The following is a 21,521-nucleotide window of genomic DNA, read 5'->3' as shown; positions in this document are numbered from 1 at the left end:
TTGTTGACGCGAACAATTTAGCAACAAAATGAAGATGGAATTTTAAATACTTGACCGATATAAATTTACGAGGGTAAAGTTCTGATTGGAATTACCCTACATTCACGATTTTTTTGCTTAGTTTACGAGTATAATGCAAATAGCCCTATATATATATATATATATATATATATATATATATACACACACACACACACACACACACATACATACACACAAACACATATTGACAAACGTAACCAGAATTAGTCTTCATTTTTCCATTTGAAGACATTTTAAATTAATATGTTTGAGGATGGACTGTTTCTGTTCCATAATGCTGTGCCGCAGTCCAAAACCATCCCTCCAGACGAATTCTGAGATGATTTTGGTATGGACGAATTCACACACGGTGGGATTATGAGGCACTTTTTGGACAAACTTTAACAGAGTTAAAGACTCTCAAGTCTGTCATCAATGGATGCTACAGCTTCGTGTTTGCTTTCAAACCTTAGCTTGTAGCAGACGTGTGCACATTTTCAGCATGACGTCTCTGATCCACTGGTGAAAGGACACTTTGATCCTCTCCTCTTTCATCTCTAACTGCTTCAGACAACAAAGTGTATGCAGAAACGTGGTGAAGATTACACGACTGTCTGTGTCCTATGTGTTGTGTTGTGTTGTGTTATTTTGACTTCAAAATGGCGCCGCGTGAGTGGCTGCCTTTCCAGCAGCTCCTATATTTTGTTGTTCTACTTCTTCCTTTCATAACTTTGCTGCTGTGAATCGGGAATTTCTCCATTGCGAGACTAATAAAGGTTTTCTTATCTTATATCCACGGGCCTAATAAATAATAAGAAATCCTCAGGCACTCCAACATCAGAAGTCAGAATCACGTTTTATAACGTTGAGTTGTGGCTAAACGATGCCCAGTCAAACTCACCATTTAAGTATTAAAGTGTAACATACAATAATTCATAGAGTACCGGTATATCATATTTTTTAAAAAAAAACAAAGTGGAATGTGCTCAGGGCATTACAGTGAAAACAAGATCCACACATAAAGCAATTTTTTTTTATTATGGCCTATGGGTCATTTTACAAACTGACTGTGGACAGATATACCTGAAAACTAAAAACGAAATGACATAACAGTGATGACAGAAATAGAGGTTGCCAAGAACATGAGTAAACCTTGTTAATTATATAAAACTAATACAAAATAAAATCTAAAAATAATTTCAATGAGCGGTTCAAATGACCACTTAAAAAACACTGAAAACTAAAAATAAAGTGACTCATCACAGTGATGACGGGAATAGACATGAATTGCCAATAACATAAGACCATAGTTATCACATTTCTACAAAAAAAGGGGGGGAAAAGCCTTAATCACCCCTTATAAAACAGAGTCAGAGAGTGCACAGAGACTACATAAATGTTGCCTCCTCCAACAGATCAGCTCACAAGACCTAAAAAAAAGAAACAAGAAACTTGTTCACGGCCAATAATTGAAATATATGTAGTCCATATTCACTGTAATTTATGGATTCTATTAAAATCTGACACCGCCTGACAATGTGGAAAGACTCACCTAGATAGTCATCCATCAGAGATCCAATAGCAAACTGAAAAACAGACATTTTTCTGAGTGATTTTGTACAAACTTCCAGATAAAGCATGGCATGGTATACATTTCAATCTTTCATAAATAAATAAATAGGAATTATAATAATACGTACAATATCATTTTTGTCGACTCGTGTTCCTACAATCTTTAACCTGATCTCATCATCTTGCTGGATCACAATGTCCTTGAAAACAAACAAAAAATGGATATAAATACAAACAGCTTGGATACTTGACTGAGAGATTCCAAAATTGAAAATAGACATGGTAAAGCTTGGGAGTGGTTATACCAAAACAAGTGGTTTTCTTTGACTCCTGAATTTATTTTTCCTTGACAAATGGTATGCCCAACATGAAAATTAGAGAAAAACTTCACATGCAAACACAAAATAAAAAGCATTAAAAAACAAATAAAGACAACTTCTCAACTCAACTGTGTTTATAGAGCACTTTAAAACAACCACGGCGTGCTGTACATGGAGCAAAAATAATTCATACAACAACAAACAATAAAACAATAAATTAACAAACACAGTAGAAAGCACAACTGTTAGAGGAATCTATGAGCAAAATTGTATCATGTTTAAAGTTTCATTTAATTTGGGCACATCGAAGCGTTTGGGTGCGTATCCAGCACCCCCAAATGCCTGCACACAAAGGCGCCGGCCATCTGGCCGGGGGACTGTTGAAGTCCACAATTAGCACGTCAATACAGGTGGACAACCACAGGGGAGAAGGCGACACTCGGTCACAAAAGGGGAATGAATAATTCGGGAACAGCGGTTGAGCAACAAAAGACGAGTTGAGAACACCCGTCGCGCCCAGACGACATTGACCATCCGCAAAGTCTACAACATGCTAATTCGATGTAGACCAGCCAGAAAAGGCGCCAATGTACTGGTGGTTCAAGTTGGAAAAACAGGTAACCAATCACTACCGAGGAGCCGGACCGGGGTGCGGCATGCAAACATCGGGGGCAGTGTTTTTCTTGTATTTTGCATATGTTACAATAAAATGTCGAACTCGCGGTGGCGGGACGGAGAGTGTGATCGCGGAGCAACTAACCGTCGTTCGCTCTCAGAGATCCGCTCCCGCCGATATTGAAGACAATTTTCCTGTGTGCCGAGTCATTTCTTTAACTTTGTCCGAGAAAATCTCTGACAGAAACAAAAGTAAAACTCATGCTGTGTCAAAAGTCAAAGAATAAAAATTTGTTTTAAGACGAGTTTTAAAAATGGACAGTGAGGGAGCTTGACGAACGTTCAGTGGGAGATCATTCCAAAGAGAGGGACCAGCAACGGAAAAGGCTTGATCACCCCTGAGCCTTCGCTTAGTTCTCGGTACCTCTAATAGTGTCTGGTCTGCAGACCTGAGGCAGCGTGGCAGGGGCAGCATCGGGCAGGTGTGCAGGGGCGGAGGAGCTCAGAGACGTAAGGTGGGGTGAGGCCATTTCAAGATTTGAAAATTAATAATAGTATCTTAAAAAGAAATTTAAAATGTATAGGGAGCCAATGACAGGATGCCAGAGTTGGAGTTATGTGCTTCCTCTTACAAGTACCAGTCAAGTATGCGGGGTACACCCTGAACTGGTTGCAAGCCAACCACAGGGCACAGACAGGCAAACAACCATTCAGACACAGTCAGTCAGTCAGTCACAACAAGGTACAATTTAGTGTTTCATTCATCTGCCATGCATGTATTTGGAATGTGAAAGGAAACAGGAGTACCTGGGGAAAACCCACACAGGCATGGGGAGGACATGACAAACGGAGGCCCAAGAAAATACTGAGGTCATCAGGGCAGATTGTTGACATTTCTGGAGTTCAGAATTGACCGATCACATGCAAACTCATGTTAAATGGTAGTCAGCACACACCTGCCACCATTATAAGCGCCTATGGTTAACCACTAAAAGTTCAGTTGTTCTAGTAGGCTATTCCTGACATATAGGTTTTTTTTGCTTTCTAGTACAACCCTGAAGGTTCTGCACTAACACTGACTGCCATTTCAATCTCTTCATACTTCCATCTACTTTATTGATGGTCCCAGTTCCCCCTGAAAAAAGGAGCACCACGGAATGATGCTGCCACCACCATGCTTTTCTGTAAGTATGGTGTTCTTTTGGTGATGAGCATTGTTGTGTTTGCGACAAACTAGTTTTTGGAATTAGGCCCCAAAAGTTCAAACTTGGTTTCGCCGTGTGTGCTAATTCCCATTTAGCATGCATTTGAATGTGATAGGTTAATTCGGAATACAGCCACATCCAGGTGTGAGTGTGAGCACACTTTGGCAAGCAACCCCAGTACTTTGGTTGTTGTTGTTGTTTTTTTGTTTGTTTTGTTTTTTTTAATCCCCCCTCCCCCCTCAAAATTACATACATACGAACTGTTAAAAAAATGTCGCTGTCTCCTCACACCACTGGGATTGTGAACAAAGTTTGGCCATATACCTGTGTTTTGACTTCACAAAACATACAACACATATTTTACCTCATCAACTGTCTTATAGCAAGGTGGGTTAGAGTTTGGATCAAACTCCATTTCTGAGGGGATGGACTGCAAAAAGAAACATCTGTTAAGAGTGGATGGGACAATGTTTGGTGGGCGGAAGGCTGCAAGTAAAAGTGAAAGCTGACTCACATGACGGGAGATGAAACATGACATGGGCCCAATTTCTGTGAACAAACCAACCTGCAAAACCAGAAAAAAACCACATTACACATGACTAAGAGAAGCTAAACCCGAGAAGGTGACGTGTACATATGCAAAACACCATGTCAACATTTTTTCAACAAACCAATTCATTACAAAGCATAAACCCCGAACACTACATACCCAGCTTTGTATAATGAGCATGAAGCACGGTGAGTTGCAGAGGGATATGTTGTGACAACATCCATCCATTTTCTTGCGCTTATCAGGGGTAGGGTTGCGGGAGTAGCGGCTTCGACAGAAATGCCCAGACATTCTTCTGCGGAGCCATTTTGTCCAGGTCTTCCGGAGGGATCCAAAGGCGTTTTCAGGCCATCAGGGAGACATAGTGTCTACAGCTTGTCCCGAGTCATCCCCGGGCCTCCTCCCAGTGAGATGTGCCCTGAACACCTCACGCCTCAGGGAGGGCATTCAGGAGACATTCTGATCAGATGCATGAGCCACCTCATCAGGCTCTCTCAATGTGGAAGAGCAGGGACTGTACTCAGAGCTCCTCCCAAATGACTGAGCTTCTCACGCTATGTCAAACAAAAAGCCGCTTTTGTCCAGGATCTTGTTCTTTTGGTCACAACTCACAGCTTCTGACTGTAGTTGAGGGTGGGAAGGTAGATCTACAAGTAAATTCAGCGCTTCACCTCTCAGCTCAGCTTCTTCTTGACCACAACAAACCGACAGAGTCTGCATCACAGCAGATGCTACACTGCCTGCCAATCAATATCCTCCCCTCACTTGTGGACAAGAACCCAAGATACTTGAACTCCTCGACTTGGGGCAGGATCTCATGCCCTGGAGAGGGCATTGCACCCCTTTCCGACTGAGGACCATGGTCTCCGATTTGGAGGTGCTGATTTTCACCCAAGCCACTTTACGCTCTGCTTTGAATGTGCAATACTGAGGCCACCAAATAGGGCTCTCTCCCTCTCCCTTCCTCTCTGCTTTGGGTGCGCCTTGAAAATCAGTGACAAAAGGGCCAACCTTCACTGGAAACAAATCCGACTTACTGCCAGCAACATGGACCAAAATGACACCGGTCGTAAGGTGCATGAACGGCCCGTATCAGAGGGTTCGATACACCGTACTAGGCAAGGCACAAGGTTGAACGCCTTCTCCAAGGGTGTGAAGATGGTCCACTGTTCTACGGCCAGGACGATGGCACCAACAAATGTTACACTTCAATGTATGATGCCGGTGAACTTTTGTATCCGTTAAATATTCCCACTTTCACACTTCTTCCATCTGGCAGCTGCTACAGGAGTCGCAACAAAACAACAAGACTAAAAAACAGCTTCTACCCTCATGCCATCAAATTCCTGAACAAATGACATCACAATCTAGAGCTGTCAACCACACTGTAATATTTTTTGTATGTGGTTCACTTTTGGATGTTAACACTGTGCAACACCTTTGCACTCTTATATTCACATTTTTGCACGACCGACTACCGCTGAACTCACATACACTGCCCTTTTTAAATGGTCTTTTTTAAATTTTGTTATTCATCTTGCATTAGTTGTAATTGTGTTTGTCTTTTATATTTTTTGCATCGGTGGAAGGAGACTAGCAAATTAAGATTTTCATAGCCGGCTGTTACCATTGTGTTTTTACTGTGCACATGCCCGACAAACATCTTGAATCTTACCTTGTTAACCTGAGTCACAACAGCATCCACAACCTCCCCTTTAAATGGCCGGAACACAATTGCCTTGTACTTGACTGGATACAGAACAAAACCTCTGCCGGGCTGGATCACTCCTGCCCCAATGTTGTCTATGGTAGTGACTGCGATGACAAAACCATACCTGAAAGAAAAGTAAAAGTAAAGGGTCCTTTAGTAGTGTAGAAGCATTATTATGGAGCTGAAACAGTTCATATTCAATTGTCTTGCGTCTGACTGGAGACAAGTACGTCCAAGTATGTTGTGCAAAGCACTGATTGTGAAGCAATGAATGCAAAATAAGAGTGACAAAGATTTCAAATAAAAGGTGCTAAATTGCGTGTTTGTGCTTACAGAATGACCGTGCTGTTGATGGACGTGTTGCATGTGATCAACTGAAGGGTTACGTGTGCAAAAATGGGCAGAAAGTCGATTGTGCATGAAAACTAGTACAGAGGCTAACTAGATATTTATCTGTCATCTGCAAAATCGGCCACATTTCAAAAGGTTACTTTTTCGAATATTGGGAGAGGTATACGGTGCGCAATGTGATTCATCAAACTTGAGACGAATTGCGCTGGATGAGTTTGTGTCTTAAAATAGCACATCTGAAGGGCAGGTGCAAACCAGGAGCAAAGTGATGCTTGCGGAGTGCAAGCCAAGCGATAAGCAACAGGGAGGATTTTTTTTTGTTATTTTTAGCTCATGTAAACATTTTGGAAATTCTAACAAAAGGTTATGTGACATTGACTAGTAAGCAATGCAATTTTGGAACTTCCTTCTAGCCAGTCATGTCATGTTGTTGCCATATCAACAATGAAAACTCCACTCAACTCAGACTTTCTGCAAGTCTGGGTCATTCTAGCGAATGGTGACAATTGGTCCTTGAATCTTTTTTTCCTGTATGCTGCTCCGAGTTTTAAACGATACTTTGCAAGGTGGGCACACACTTGACAATTGCTACGCACCCGTGATGAGTTACAGCAAACAGATTTTATTTTTTTTCCCCAAGATGGTGCCCGAATAGGCAGTGCTCTTCAAGAGCCTTGCGTTTTTTGTTGTTTTTGTCTTTGTTTTGTCACATGGTGTTGTTGTTACGTCGTGTGGGCTGTTTTCAGCATTTTTGGCCACGACATTCATCAAAAAAGAAGAATCTGTGCTTGGTGGTTGCGCCTTCTCGGCAGCACACGCGTACCAGCGCTGATTTTTTGATTGGGAGGAATGTCGGCGCCATTTGACCGTCGTTGCTGGACATCCCCGAGGCGCTTGAGTCTTGCGCCTGAAGTAGGCAGCATTTTCACAGCCGCGCTTTGTTCAGCGAAAAGGTCGGTGCTGATGGATAGTCTGCAGCTGGATGGATGCATGGATTGAGGAGCGGATGATGAGAAGAAAGGAGCGTATGTGGAACTGGGAGTTGTGGCTTGGAATTGAAGCGGATTTACATGGGACAGGAGAAGAGAGCCAATCTCTCTTTTTTGTTTATGGATGTTACAGCTTCTTGTTGCGTTCAACTTAACTTGAAGCAGACGTGTGCACATTGCAGCATGACGTCTTTGATCCACTGGTGAAAAGGACACTTTGATTCGCTCCTCTTTCATCTATAACTGCTTTAGACAACAAGTGTATGCAGGAAAGTGGTTAAGATTGCGCGATTGTCTGTGTCTCATGTGTTGTCTTATATTATTTTGTCATTTTTTGTTAACTTTTCTTTTGATGGCGGCGCGGACACCCGCAGCGGCTCCTCTTGTTTTATGTTGAGAGGGAAGAAATTTGTGTGTATTTTAAAATATTGTATTTTAAAAATACAGCACATTTGACAATAAAGTTGTATTCAATTCAATTCAAAATACGGCTTTTATTTTGTTTCTGGCTTCCCCGTAATAATTGGCGTGATTAATGTTTTTTTCTATAGGGGTGTTCACACGGCAAGATTTGGTCCGGTGCTACGCCGGGGCTGCCCCAGTAGAGCGTTCACACGTGCAAATTAGCTCCGGCGTAGCCCCGGAAAAAGGCTTACACCGGACCAAATTTAGGGGTGTTCACACGGCACACATTTGCTCCGGCGCTGCACCGATGTATTTTGTTGCGATATATTTTGCACCGCACCAAATTGTGTGGAGCGTTCACACGTACAAAGCCGCTGAGCGTGTCTGCACCGGCACAGCGTCGGTGCAGCCCCACTTGCGTTCACACAGCAGTTTTTGCAACGGAGCAAAACGAGAGAAAAACAATGAGCTGTCGTGTTGGTTCTTTTTAAAACGTATAGACAACTCAAGCGACTACTGGACAGGCACGTCCTTCTCCTTCTCGGTCTCCGTGCCTTCTGCTCGAGAGTGACCGCCCCCGAAAACGTAAATCAACGATGACTTCAATGACACTCAGAAAAGCAAACACGTAATGCGCCAAACAGAAAATCAAGAGAGGAAATCACTAAATAAATGATATGGGGGGCGGAGGGTTGTGAACACACAACAAAGAAACAAACTACACAAAAAACTGTCGACAGTCCAGTCTCCTACAAAAGGAAAGATGTTACCAGCCAAGTCTTGTGTCGTTATTAAACAAACACATGACGGAAGTCCGACAGAGCGTGAAAGCAACGCATTCTCGCCGTACGTAAACTCTTCACAAGCATTTGCTCTGGAGCAAATTTAACCCAGTTGCGTTCACACATGCAAATTTACACCGGTGCTGCTTCGCAAACAAGCATTTGAGGTGGATCAAATTTGGTCCGGTGTAAGCTGTTTTCCGGGGATACGCCGGAGCTAATTTGCACGTGTGAACGCTCTACTGGGGTAGCCCCGGCGTAGCACCCGACCAAATCTTGTGTGTATATAATATATATACATATAAAACTAATTTACCCACAAATAGCAAAGGAAATTAATCAAATACCCATCCCTATTCAAAATGTATAGTTTTCTTACTGTTTGTAGCTACCACTGACTTATCAAATTGCACTCAAAACATGACTGCTGAGTTGGTAAAGGTAAAATTTTGTTTAAGAACGTTGTGCAGTTTTCTGTCGTGAAGAACTGCACAGCGTCTAAATGATATGAGGGACACATGAGGGGGTGTGTGGGGCTCTGTTAACCTTTTTGCACCGCAAAGTTCAAACGCGCAGGACCCATATTAGGTTCCAGCGTCCCAACGTGGTCAGTCCCTTTTTACATGTTCAATACACAAAAAATACTTACTTTCCGGTACAAGTGCCCTCCACTTCGGTAAAAAGCTTCTGCTTCACGGTATTTAAGAGATTGGGACCAAAATACCTGGGGTGAAGTAAAATTTCATGTTCCAAAGATATCTGTAAACATAAAAGGGCAGCATGAATAAAGTCAAATATGACTTTGGCTTGCTGTAAAGCATTTTGCCACTAAAATTCAAAATAATGCGGATTCACTTGCTTTTCGTACTCGGAGCTATGGAGCACAAAGGGCATCCATTATGAGTCATTAAAACTGCCAAAATACCGTGAAGAGAATAAGACCCACACTTACATGGTAAAACATTTCTTCCTTTTTGTGTTCAATCTGTTCTTGATTAACGTATTTTTGTTGCAGAAATTGCCTAAGATGGTTTACACTGTCGCTTGGAAAAGTATGCAATACCCCTCACTATGTTTTAACAACCGACGACGATGAAGCGATGTAAAGTCCTTCCCCCCGCATTTTGCCTTTCAGGTGGCAAAATGTCTCACAATAAACTCGTTTACTGTAACAACAGATCAAGCAAAAAATAACAAATAACAATTTTGTGTCCGACCAAAACAAGAAAAATACATTTTTCTGCAGTGCGTTTAGGGCCACAAATATGATATTTTTGATCAATTGTACTATGTTAAAACTGAAAGTCTAGATTTGATCGACCTCTAGCGGTCGGAAGACCAACATGACCCGGAAATAGATTGTTCTGAAATGCAAACAGTCAGCTGTCGTAAAATATCAATGATGCCGTAAAGCAACAGAGAAAGACGTAAATTCAGACTACGTTTTTTCCATTGATCAACACAGTACCTTTTTCCCATAAAACATTAGAATTACAAATTGGGCACACAAGCAAAATAACGAACAAACAACTATGCTGTCTAATATAAAACAAAACAAAAAAGACAAGGAAAGAAAGAGAATGAGAAAAAAAGAGGTTTAGAAAAGTCTATTCAGAAAATCAAACATATATTACAACGTCCTGTTTTGTTTGAAGTATCATCGATGTCCCTGATACTTTTGTTAGTTGAGGGGTTCGTTGTTTTTCGTGGATAGCTCTATTTTACGAACGGCAAAAGGAGAGATGGAATCCTTTGAATGCAGTTTTATTAAGAAAAAAGACGTCTGCACCCGCAGCACGTTCGAGAGCGCAACCCATTTTTTTTTGATTAATTTAACAGATTGTTCCTTTTCATAGGCAATAAAAACATTTTTGATGCGAGGCTAAGGATTTCTTAATACATTTCTAATCTACCAAATTAACGTCATCTATAACAATTGAAAGAATCGTATATATTCTTGTATGGTAAAGCAACATTCCTTTTACCATGCTTAACATAGCTTGGGGTATTGCTCGAATTACTCTTATTTTATAATCCTTTGTTATGGTCACCCCGAAATATTTCACCTCATCTTGTATTGGTGTTCCATAAAAATTTATTAGATGATGATCATATTTCAACATCAACTCAGTATAATCCAGATTCTTCAGAAAACGCACCTATTTTATTAATTGCCAATGGAATATTTTCTGCTCTCTTGAGAAATATTATATCATTCACTATTTGCATTATTTTCAGATGATTACACCATACAATTAAAGGCTCAATATCAGGACTAATACCTGTAATTCAGATAACTCGGAGAATGTATTTGAATGAAGAGCAACCAATTGAAATCATCCGTAAAGAGCATATTATATAAATAAAATGTCAAGAAACGTTTATTTTTCCAATGTATGCAGACTTATGGGACACCATGTTTGTCGAGGGTTTTTTGGGATGACATTTTGTTTCAGCTTTGCTGAGGAATAAATCATCGTCTTGCTATGTATGGGCACTCCAGGCACCGTCGTGCGCGTGCTTCAAAATACACGCGCTTCGAATTTAGGCTGTTGCATTTTATTCGTGCACAGTAGATACCACTAAGTTCACCATTGGATGGCACAGATTCTGCACATTGTACCTCAAATAAATAAACACATTGCAAAACATGAAAATGACGCACGGCTAGACCGACCCCTCCACCCACTACCAAAAAAAAATCCTTATTGAAGGGAAGTACAGAACAGTAAACCGTTTACATGAAGTTAACATACTGGAAAATTGTGTACAACACAGAGAAGAAAAAAAACTATATGTTTCACGTACATTTAAATAAAGTAAACGTTTAGACCGCCCTTATTTTTTAATAGACCGCCCCTGTGTGTGACAAGGAAGTGTGAAACGGCAGGCGTACCCATAACGCGGTACTGCGATTGGGTAGATTGACTCTTGAAAAAAAATTGAAAACAAGTTATGGAATGACAAGGATATTGCATCGATCTGCATCGATATATCTATATTTATCAACTGAAATTATCGAGTAGCGATAGACTGGAAAGGTGCTTTCGAAAACATAGCTGTCTTTGTCAACCCTCCTTCTTCTATTTGCTACGTAGAAATAAAAACGGGATCTAATGGCTAGTATGTTTGTCCGGAGGTTCTTTCTGGTTGCCACTCACATTGTAAGTTGTGAGTCAAATGATTCGCTCTAAGTTTAATATTTCCGTGTTATCTTGTAACCGTACTTGATTGCGTCCAGAAATCTCCGCGGTTGGCCTGTCTGATTAAGAGCAAACGAGTGCAGGAGACTGCCGCCGGGGCAAGACCTTTCTCCAGTGATCCTCCGGAAAGAATCAGCCGCTATCCAATTCCTTACAAGAAAGACTTGCCATACGACATAGTGGAACTTATGGAGGAAGTAGAGTCCAAGGTAGATAAAAAAGCGCCTCGCGATATAATTGCAATATCATGACTATAACGCATTTGTTTATAGGGAGGTTTCTTACCAAACGTCTTCAAAGTCCTCTCTCACAGACCCGCAGAGTTTCGAGCCTTCTTCTCTTACTACAATGAACTCATGAGCAAGGAGACAGGTGTGTTTACTTCTCTTTCTTTATTAAAGAGCATGCATTATACTGAATATATAGTACAATATATGGCGGTATGGCATGCTTTGTGGACACACGGAAAATGTTATTTTTTTTCTTGTACACAAATAGTTTACTAACTTAATAAACTTAGATACTGTACAAACTTTTCTGGGGCAACAAATATATATGAACCATTCATCCATGATCGGAACCACTTCGTCCTTACGAGGGTCGCGGGGGTGCTAAAGCCTATCACAGTTGTCCTTGGGAAGTAGTCTTGGCAGACTCTGAAGTGGTTGCCAGCCAATCGCAGGGCACACTTAGACAAACAAATATTTGCACTCACAATCGCACCTAGGGACAATTTACAGTGTTCAATGAACCTACCATGCTATACCATCGAAACCATGACCTCTGCACTGTAAGACAGACGTGCTAACCAGTCGTCCATCATGCTGTCCCAAATATATACCCAAAACTCAATACTGATTACAATGTACACAATCAGAAAGGGGAAGGTAAAGTATTCTGACCTTCTATATCTCTGAATTACAACCTGATGATTCTTATGTAATGACATTTAGTATTGATCAGTATTAAAATGAGATTCTTTTGGCTTCCAGGTGGACTAACCAAGGCAGATCGTGAGCTAATCGTGGTGGCCACCAGCATCCATAATAAGTGTCTTTACTGTGTGGTTTCCCACAGTGCACTTCACCGCATCTACTCAAAGAACGCTACCCTCTCAGACCAGGTAGCACATGTAACAAACCAACTTTTCTATTGTTTATGCTAATTGACGTAAGTTTTTAAGTTGCATCCATTTTTATATTATGGTACACAAAAACAGACAATTGAATAAACTGTACTATCTACGGAGCAGAGTCAGAGACGGTGCATACTTCTCTTCTCTTTTCAGCCCTGTCAAAATTTGTTTCTTTTAGGACGTGTAAGAAACAGGAATATAATTATCCATTTCATTGTCACTGTCATTGTACATATTTACGCGTTTTATTTTACATTATTACTGTATATGGCATGTTTCACTCAAAAATTAGTTTGCTGCTGGTGTGAGCTCACATGAGAATATCCTCATGAGCTCCTTCTGACTTCTCCCCCAGGTGGTGGTCAACTATGAGAATGCAGAGCTCCAACCACGAGAACGAGCCATGTTGGACTTTGCCATGGCTGTGTGCCGCGCAGACACCATCACTGAGCAGCACTTCAAGTCCTTAGAGGAAGAGGGCTTTGACAGCGAGGACGCCTGGGATATCGCTGCCATCGCAGCCTTCTTCGCCATGTCTAACCGACTCGCCCACCTCACTGACATGCGGCCAAACAAGGAGTTTTACAACCTGGGCCGCATACCGCGGGAAAAGAGCAAAGATAAAGAGGGCAGCAATTGATTTACCAGACAAGTTTAATTTAGGATAAAATATGATTTACTGACTTAAATGTAAATCAGTCAAGGCTATGATACATACTCGTCATACAGTCATGAAATTATCACTCTTGGCTGTCATTGTTTGGGATGAAAACATTTTAAATGTTTTGTGTATTATTTATGTAGTTATGCAGACGGTCTGTAGTTCTCTTTCTTGTTTGGTATGATGTGTCACATTGATAACAAAGGTATGAGCTCTGCCTAAAAAAACATTTGAAATGTGTAGATATGCATTTATTTTAAACAGAAAGATCTTTCTAGGGAACTGTGCTGTTCATGGGCGGCCCAGTAGTCGAGTGGTTCGCTCGTCGATTTCACAGTGCAGAGGTAACGGGTTCAATTCCAGCTGCGGCCTTCCTGTGTGGAGTTTGCATGTTCTCCCCGTGCTCGCGTGGGTTTTCTCCGGGTCCTCCGGTTTCCTCCCACATTCCAAAAACATGCATGGCGGGCTGATTGAACACTCCAAATTGTCTCTCGGTGTGAGTGTGAGCGCTAATGGTTGTTTGTTTCTGTGTGCCCTGCGATTCGCTGGCAACCGGTTCAGGGTGTCCCCCGCCCAGCCCGAAGACAGCTGGAATGGGCTCCAGCATCCCCCGCGATCCTAGTGAGGATAAAGTGGTTCGGAAAATGAATGAATGTGCTGTTCATAAACTACAGGTGTTTTTCCTTGTCACTGTTCTGTACAGTACAATATTTCGTTTATTTTTCATCAACACTAGATGGCACCAGAACGCCACATTATTGGAGTGATAACCAATTTAAAAGCGCAAAAAAGACATTCTATTTCCACTAAAAATGCACAGTGGCAACTCTTACGTACTTTTGTTTTCTATTCAAAATGGCAATTAAAAAAATGTATATAAAAAGACATGATATGAAATCCCACTCCACCTCTGTGACAAAATTTCCTGTATTTGAAAAAGATTCTTTCAAACATCATTATTTCATCTAATTTTCTTGTCAAATTGTTTTCCAGAAGGATCAGAAATGACTCAGTGGCTTGCAGAAACATGTTGGGTTACATTACAACTGATATTTTGAATTCAAAGACTGGGAAAACTACAATTCGTACTCATGATCATCGATGGATTACTGCTGTACCCCTCCACAGAAACACGGTGACTCTTCCACAAGCACTTGTTTCAGATTAGAGCGTTCCGGATTGATAATCCAAATGCACATTCACTCAGATTACTTAATCCCTGTGGATTACGGGTCATGTGCCTTCTCATATTTGCTCAGAGAGAACGATTTACGGTTTTACGATTTTTTTCCTTGTTTGTCCATGGGTGTGTTCTATTTGTGTCTTGTTTTGTATGCGCCCCCCCCCCCCCTCCACACACACCCTTCATAATGATTTCCTGCGGCCTGATTTGCAGTGTCTCTCAGCACACTGGGGCAGATGGCATTGACATTAGACAAGGTTGTTTTTACACTGTGATATTGTTCAAGACTTGGCATCATTGCAGACAATCTTGACACAGTCACATCACATTAGTTTGATATGGAAATTGAGTGGATGACTCAAGACACTCTCAAAAGTTTCTTTGCCCTTGAAGACTGGCAAGATCACTTTTTGGCAGACTCAGATGTTTTGCTCATTTTGCTTGGGTGTGCCATGAATATGAATACCATTTCACTCCCTCTTGCTGCTTGTGTCTCTGAAAATACTTGTTCCATCTTATATCTGAGCCCAGCAAATTCATGACAGGTGGATATTGTATTGCCTCTTTTGCACTTCATGATGTTTACTCATTTTGATATGGCTCGATACGCTTTGTTGGTACTTTTCCACTGGAAAAAGCAGATACTTTCAGGTACTATCGGGTACTATTTAAAACAAATGTATTTCTGCCCTCTTGGATGATGTTTGTCTCCTTGTCAGTCGACCCCCACCCCACGCCCCCCATTCTTATTGTTGCTGTTTGTTGTCTTGATTTGACTGAAGTATTCAGTGTATGGTTTTAGCAGTTTACCACTGTATATAATTTTGAGGTATAAAACTGATGCAAACAGAGCTGTGCTCAGCCAAGGCAATACTATGCAGTGAAAAAGTCTCACCAACCTCACCGGTGTTCTTTCATTTGGTGATGCATCATATTAGCATTCAAGTTGTCCTGCTATACTGAAAGGACCAATAAATTCTGACAGCAGTCAATGTGCCATGATGATATTAATCAAATAGGCCTTTCAGCTTATTGACATATTGCAATGTAGGACACAAGAAAGCCCAATTACATCTCAACGATTTTGAAAGATTGTGCTGGTTATAGCACATCCACAAATTTCTCCTGAAACGGTGCCAAGTGGCGTGGTTGATGATTTGAAGTGACCGTAGATAGTGAGCTTACACTGGATGAATATTTACAGCATCTTACAATTAATTAATGGTACATTAAAATTTAAACATAAAAAAAAAAGGGAAAAAAACGCAACATACTGCTGTATTTACAGAAATTCACTACGGTGTAGAAAGTAATAGTTTCACTTTACACTGGAGTCCCAAAATAAGTTCCTATTAACTCATTCACTCCCAAAGACGTTTTTAAACGTCTTTTCAGACCTGGTCTAGAATTGGCTGGTACTGAATGAGTTAATGTGCCCTGAATAACTGGCCAACCCCTAAACTGGTTAAACAACCTGTGTTCATTCAACATTGTTCTTGCTTTCATGTACATGTAGTGACATCATCAAATAAAGGGGCCTCTAAAACGACACATTCTGAATGCATAAAAAATATATATGCAGCACATGATAGCACATGAAGTGCAAAATGTGAGGACTCCTAATTACAAGGCTATTATATACTTATCTATAATTCAAGTTAATGGCTCTTCAAAGCACATACTGTTCTTTAAGAGGGGTGCATGACATATCATTTTATGACCTTCCATTTGTGTATCCCACGCAAGCCATGAGACCGAACCTCAATGCAACAAAGTCTGGAAATCTTAGAGTTATAAATGATGACGCAACAAATACAACGAACTAAATTCAAAGTTTAGCAAGCAAATTAACAGACCCACCCCATAAAACAGCAACAACAGCAACAACAAAACGGTAGGGCAATAATCAACAGAGGACAACTACTAAGATGAGAGACTGTTTAACCTTGAGGACCTGATAGGTGTCTTGGAAACATGCAGGGTAAGGAGAGGCGAGGTGCAGCTTCCAGCAGTTTTGCTTCTCAACTCCAAACGCTCCCCTCCTGAAGTGAGTGGAATAAGCGGAAGATTGCATGGGACTGGCAAAGTGCGTTTTCTCAAGAGTACTTTGAAACAGTAATTCATGCCTTTGTCACATCTCGGCTAGATTACTGTAATGCACTTTACTTTGGAGTCAGACAATCCTCCATGAATCATCTCCAGTTGGTCCAGAATGCTGCTGCTCACCTCTTGACTGGTACTGATAAGAGGAAGCATATAATCCCTACTCTGGCATCTCTTCACTGGCTCTCTATAAATTTTAGTGTTCTTTTTAAGATCTTAGTATTTTCTATTTTATGTTTTCAAATCTTTAAAGGTCAACTGTGAAGTAATTTTAGAAAATCCAAGATGAAATATTTTTATGTCACAAGTAAAGTAATTCAACAAAATACATTGAATAAAGCATGAAAAAATCATTTATATTTCTTATAGTCGACAAAGTAATAATTTCCTCAAAGTGAGATCTTGATGAGCGACAAACCCGAAGTATGATGTCACTTGAAGACACCATTAACGGGGCTCTCAATGGAAAGTGTACAAAACCAGCCAGAAATCGATTCGGAAAGCAACGTTTTAAATGTATTTGAGGAGATCCAGGTGTTTGAAGAGTTGGAGGAAGAGGGGGTTGTTAGCAAGATTATATTGGACCATACACTGCTCTCCTTTATGTTTCAAGAGCATTATCTTGTTCGAAGTAATTATATCAGAGATCAATGCCATAATGGAAGGTCGTGGTTTTGACTTTGCCCCGTTGCTCCTCAATCCATGGCTGAGATTTTGAATGCAAACGAACAAGCAAGCAACCCAACAAACAAAAACTGTAATGTTCTTCAGCAAGTTTCTTAGAAAATCAAAACAATCCTATACCGAACAGTGTGTGTGGCGGGTCTATTCTTTTATACTATAGTTGTGTTGCTCAAGAATTATGATTGAATCTTCAATGCCTCCTAAAGTGCCTGCTTTGTTTTGTAAGCTTTTAACCCCATGACGTTGACACCAGCTTCACACTGAGCTCAGCAGTCTGACCATTTGACACACAATCTGCTATCACGCACCCCCCACGCTGTGCGCAGTCTGCACGACAGTGTTTTTATCCACCGAAACAGTTGCGGGGGGGGGGGGGGGGGGGTCTCAAGGCTGCAGCCTCCCTTTCCCGCCATTGCACCCTACCATGCTGTCACACCACACAACGCCCTGTTTCACGACTGGCACGCAAAACAAACAAGAACACAAGTCAACAACATATGCAGGTCAGTCACTTCAAGGTGTGAGGAGCAGAGAAAACGCCTCCTCTCAGGGAGCTTGCAATGTTCATGACATTGAGGGATACCCATCTGTTAGAATCGTTCTTCCAAGAGATGTGTGCACGGTTTTTAAGCTTCATCCATTTTCTCAGTGACAATCTATTATCAGGTCTCGTGCAATGGCCCTTGAGGCTTGTATTTAATTCAAAGTTTTTGAGTTATTAGAAGGCCATGTTTCTTATGACAAATGAGCTCAGCTTCCCAGCAATAATTGATTAAACTGCAGATTATCAGAAAGTACTCACTTACATGTGATGCATATGGGTTTTATTTGCATATTTTTACAATTTCTGAAATGATTCATCTTCACAAATAATAGTGTCTCACTTGCGGCATTCGCTGGTGCTTTGTTAATATTTCATAAAGTTAATGGTGTGCATGGTGCATGGTGCCACTATCGAATGGCCCAACGAGCGGCCAAATTGTTGTAAATGTAAAATCAGCACTTTACATTACAAGGAGAGATAATGGTGCATTTGCACATGTTCAAAAGCATTCCAAACAAAATCTAGTGAATAGTTCATATGCTGCATAATGCGTCGTGTAAGGCCTACACTATGTATTGTAATTATATCAATGATCCACAGTCCTATTCATTCAATAGGATACAGAAATTGTTGGAACAACCAGAACAAACCTCTGCATCACCGTTAATCGACTGTGAAGTCTTGTAAATATGTAATCCTAAAGTCAAACTTTCCACGTGACTGCAATCTGTTCTAAAATAATGGGGTAGGGAAAAAATTGACGTATTATTGATATGCTACAACTGTATTCATAACTAGTTGATTTCAGGAATAACTATGTCAAACAATTCTTTGGCTGTGTTACAGTATGTGCAACACTGAATTCTACATATACTAGGCAACTTTAAATATGGTTCATATAAGGAGACAAACTGCACTGAATATGGCATATGAATGTGTAATGCTGATTCCGAGCTGGCCCAAATGAAAAGCTTTATCTGAAGGAATAATTATTTGGCAAGACTGTCTGTCTGTCTTGCCGACCTAAAATGAACCCAGGTTGCTCTGAAAGAGAGGGCAGTCCTCCCCCGGGGACAGTAGGCCAGTATATGAGAAATGTTCATTTCCAGATAATTAAAAAATATCCCAACAAATCACAGTCTACCCCCTGTGGTGTATTAGCAACTTTTGAAGAAGTTGTTGGAATGGGCGGGTAATAACTTTTCCAAATTGGGAGCCTGGCTTTCCCTCTTCTGGGAAGATTTTCAAAAAGAGATTGCAGAGTGCCTGTGTGAAAGTTTTATCTTATTTAAAAAGAGTACGTGTGAGGTTGGGCAGCACGTCAGTTGACTGGTTTACACATCTTCCTCACAGTGCAGAGGCGCAGGATTCTATTCCGGCTCTGGCCTTCCTGTGTGGAATTTGCATGTCCTCCCCATGCCTGTGTGGGTTATCTCCGGGTACTCCGGTTTCCTCCCACATTCCAAAAACATGCTTGGTGACTGAAAGCTCGAGATTGCCCTGAGGTGTGATTGTTAGTGTGAATGGTTGTTTGTCTCTGTGTGTCTTGTGATTGGCTGGCAACCAGTTCAAGGTGTACCCAGCCTGCTGCCCGAAGACGGTTGGGATAGGCTCCAGCACGCCTGTGACCCTTGTGTGGACAAACGACTCAGATAATGGATGGATGTGGGAAGTCAGAGGTCACTGATGTGAGAGACTCAACATCTCTCATCTGAACGTTTTTCCACATGCACTAAAAAAGTCAGACTTCGTTGTCTTTGTCCCCCCCCCACCACCACAAGTTGGAAGCATGGAGTTCTCCAAAATGTCATGAAAAGATGAATAATTTAAATGTACTGGGAAGAAAGGCATAAAAACCTGATGGGTTCTGACACTTGTCCATATAGGTCACAGGCCTGAACTCACAGAACGCAGTGTTCCAGAGCAGGACTGCACAGTGACTTAATGTATTCCTGTTCTTATGTTCCACATCTGTGTATAAAACCAAAGGGACATTAAATCAGGTGGAAATTGCATCCAGTTTGCATTTGCTTCCAAGTTATCAGTGGAACTCCACGCCCCAGTTCCAGTTGGGGGAGGGGTTGACAAAGTCAATGGACAATTAGGTGACCTGAGGCAAAAACAAGGATGGGGTCGATGACAAAGTACATTACGAATCATTATAAACATTTGCGCTGTGCTTATTTGTGATGTGAATTGTTGGATTCACTCACGTCAGCATTCATTTACTGTGACTAAAAGTGACTGCCCACGGGGATAAATAAAGTTTTCTGAATCAGAATCAGAATCGGAATCTGCCTCAATATGAAATTTTACTCTGAGCCTCTTAACACAACCTTCAGTCTGTCTGGTATTTGCTGTTGTCTGATAAGCTTTAGCCTGATGTAATGGTTGATCCTCCAATCCAATCGTTCTCTCGTTTAACTGACAATTTAACAAAACAGATATCGCATGTTGACACAAATGTTATTGTTAGTGATCATTGATTACTAATCTGTAATATAAGTGTGTTATTTGCTGTTTGATTAAAGCCTCATACAATGTCTGTGTTAAATTAAAACTGTTTATTTTATTTTGATCGTGACACTATACATACACAAAAATCACCAATTAGAACTGTAGCAAATAATCTATTCCATTTAAAACACAGGTCGAGTATTCTTATCTTCTCTAACAATATAAAAGCTGAGATAAAAAGTACATTTTTGGTATGCTATCAGAAACCCGATCTGAGTTCAAATTTAAAAAAAAAATCCATGCTGCACATTATTTGTCTGATATTCTTTGCGGTCTGTTTTATTTTCTCTGTTGTTCCCATTTTGGTTTTGTACAATCTGACAGAATTCAAATTAGAGATGTTTTTAATACCATCCAAAAGAAGCTAACTGTGTGCAAATAAGTTGGCACACCACTTTTGCTCATATATAATGTAGCATGTTGAATTTGTTGAGAGGTTCTTTTTCCTGGCATTTCAAATATAGCCAGGCTCACTAGAGTTAATGTGGTTCGTCATATTCATGTGTTGAAACATGCTTCATGCTTATTTATTTTCGTTATTTCAGGATAGTGATGTCTGCATTTAGGGAAGCATTGCAAATTCTCACACTTTGCCATCAGGTTGCTGACAGAAATAAAGCTGAGTTGTGGTAAAATTAGAAACCTACAGATGGAAATTTACTCTGTTCCACTCTTGATTGATTATCTCTGCAAAGATATAAAAAGCGACAGTTATACAGAGAATAAATATACTTTTACTATGGCCATGGGACAACGTTTACAATTGAAAGGACACAGAGTACAGGTACGGTAAAACGACGATAAGCATGAAAAAGATGAAACCTAAAATAAACTATTATGTACATTAGTCACTCAACTTATCATAATTGATACACAGATTCTATAAAAGTTCAGTATTTTGCTGTGATGTGATTTTGATTTCTTATCATATTCTCAAGCCTTTTATAATCATCCTTGATATCTGAGGCTG

The 21,521-nt window shown here is 40.7% G+C and overlaps 2 protein-coding genes across 4 annotated transcripts; one reads left to right on the top strand and one right to left on the bottom strand.

The window, feature by feature from the left end:
• Positions 1 to 1,040: 1,040 nt before the first annotated feature.
• polr2g (RNA polymerase II subunit G) lies at positions 1,041 to 9,746 on the bottom strand. 2 transcript variants are annotated; one of them, XR_015103747.1, is made up of 9 exons: positions 9,474 to 9,746; positions 9,171 to 9,280; positions 5,959 to 6,118; positions 4,248 to 4,298; positions 4,098 to 4,163; positions 2,674 to 2,765; positions 1,722 to 1,793; positions 1,574 to 1,607; positions 1,041 to 1,451 (listed from the first exon to the last, which is right to left on the bottom strand). XR_015103747.1 is itself a non-coding variant. In XM_086136878.1 (8 exons), exons 1-8 carry the CDS (start codon positions 9,483 to 9,485, stop codon positions 1,438 to 1,440), a joined length of 519 nt encoding a protein of 172 aa, XP_085993004.1. In that variant the 5' UTR covers positions 9,486 to 9,729; the 3' UTR covers positions 1,041 to 1,437. The 2 variants fall into 2 exon arrangements, 1 of the variants encoding a protein (XP_085993004.1); XM_086136878.1 differs by lacking the exon at positions 2,674 to 2,765 and having other exon boundaries at positions 9,474 to 9,729.
• A 1,665-nt stretch (positions 9,747 to 11,411) lies between these two features.
• Positions 11,412 to 15,695, top strand: LOC147208524 (uncharacterized). 2 transcript variants are annotated; one of them, XR_015103738.1, is made up of 6 exons: positions 11,412 to 11,685; positions 11,763 to 11,933; positions 11,997 to 12,096; positions 12,717 to 12,847; positions 13,215 to 14,194; positions 14,514 to 15,695. XR_015103738.1 is itself a non-coding variant. In XM_086136853.1 (5 exons), the coding sequence occupies exons 1-5, from the start codon at positions 11,638 to 11,640 to the stop codon at positions 13,497 to 13,499; spliced, it is 735 nt and encodes a 244-aa protein (XP_085992979.1). In that variant the 5' UTR covers positions 11,412 to 11,637; the 3' UTR covers positions 13,500 to 15,695. The 2 variants fall into 2 exon arrangements, 1 of the variants encoding a protein (XP_085992979.1); XM_086136853.1 differs by having other exon boundaries at positions 13,215 to 15,695.
• The last annotated feature ends 5,826 nt before the right edge of the window (positions 15,696 to 21,521 follow it).

This window comes from Hippocampus guttulatus, chromosome 2, assembly GCF_054856545.1.
Source record: "Hippocampus guttulatus isolate MCC_2025c chromosome 2, RoL_Hgut_1.0, whole genome shotgun sequence".
Taxonomy (NCBI): domain Eukaryota; kingdom Metazoa; phylum Chordata; class Actinopteri; order Syngnathiformes; family Syngnathidae; genus Hippocampus; species Hippocampus guttulatus.
Note: the sequence above shows the minus strand (reverse complement) of the source record. Positions and strands in the feature narration are given on the sequence as shown.

Excerpts from the sequence above, each read along its gene's own strand:
- polr2g (XM_086136878.1), bottom strand. Across the intron at positions 1,794-4,097 it reads GCTATAAGACAGTTGATGAG|GACATTGTGATCCAGCAAGA; the intron begins GTAAAATATGTG and ends TTTGTTTTCAAG. Across the intron at positions 1,608-1,721 it reads GAGTCGACAAAAATGATATT|TTTGCTATTGGATCTCTGAT; the intron begins GTACGTATTATT and ends TCTGTTTTTCAG.
- LOC147208524 (XM_086136853.1), top strand. The coding sequence starts at position 11,638 with ATGGCTAGTATGTTTGTCCGGAGGTTCTTTCTGGTTGCCACTCACATT. Across the intron at positions 11,934-11,996 it reads TGGAGGAAGTAGAGTCCAAG|GGAGGTTTCTTACCAAACGT; the intron begins GTAGATAAAAAA and ends ATTTGTTTATAG. Across the intron at positions 12,097-12,716 it reads ACTCATGAGCAAGGAGACAG|GTGGACTAACCAAGGCAGAT; the intron begins GTGTGTTTACTT and ends TTTGGCTTCCAG.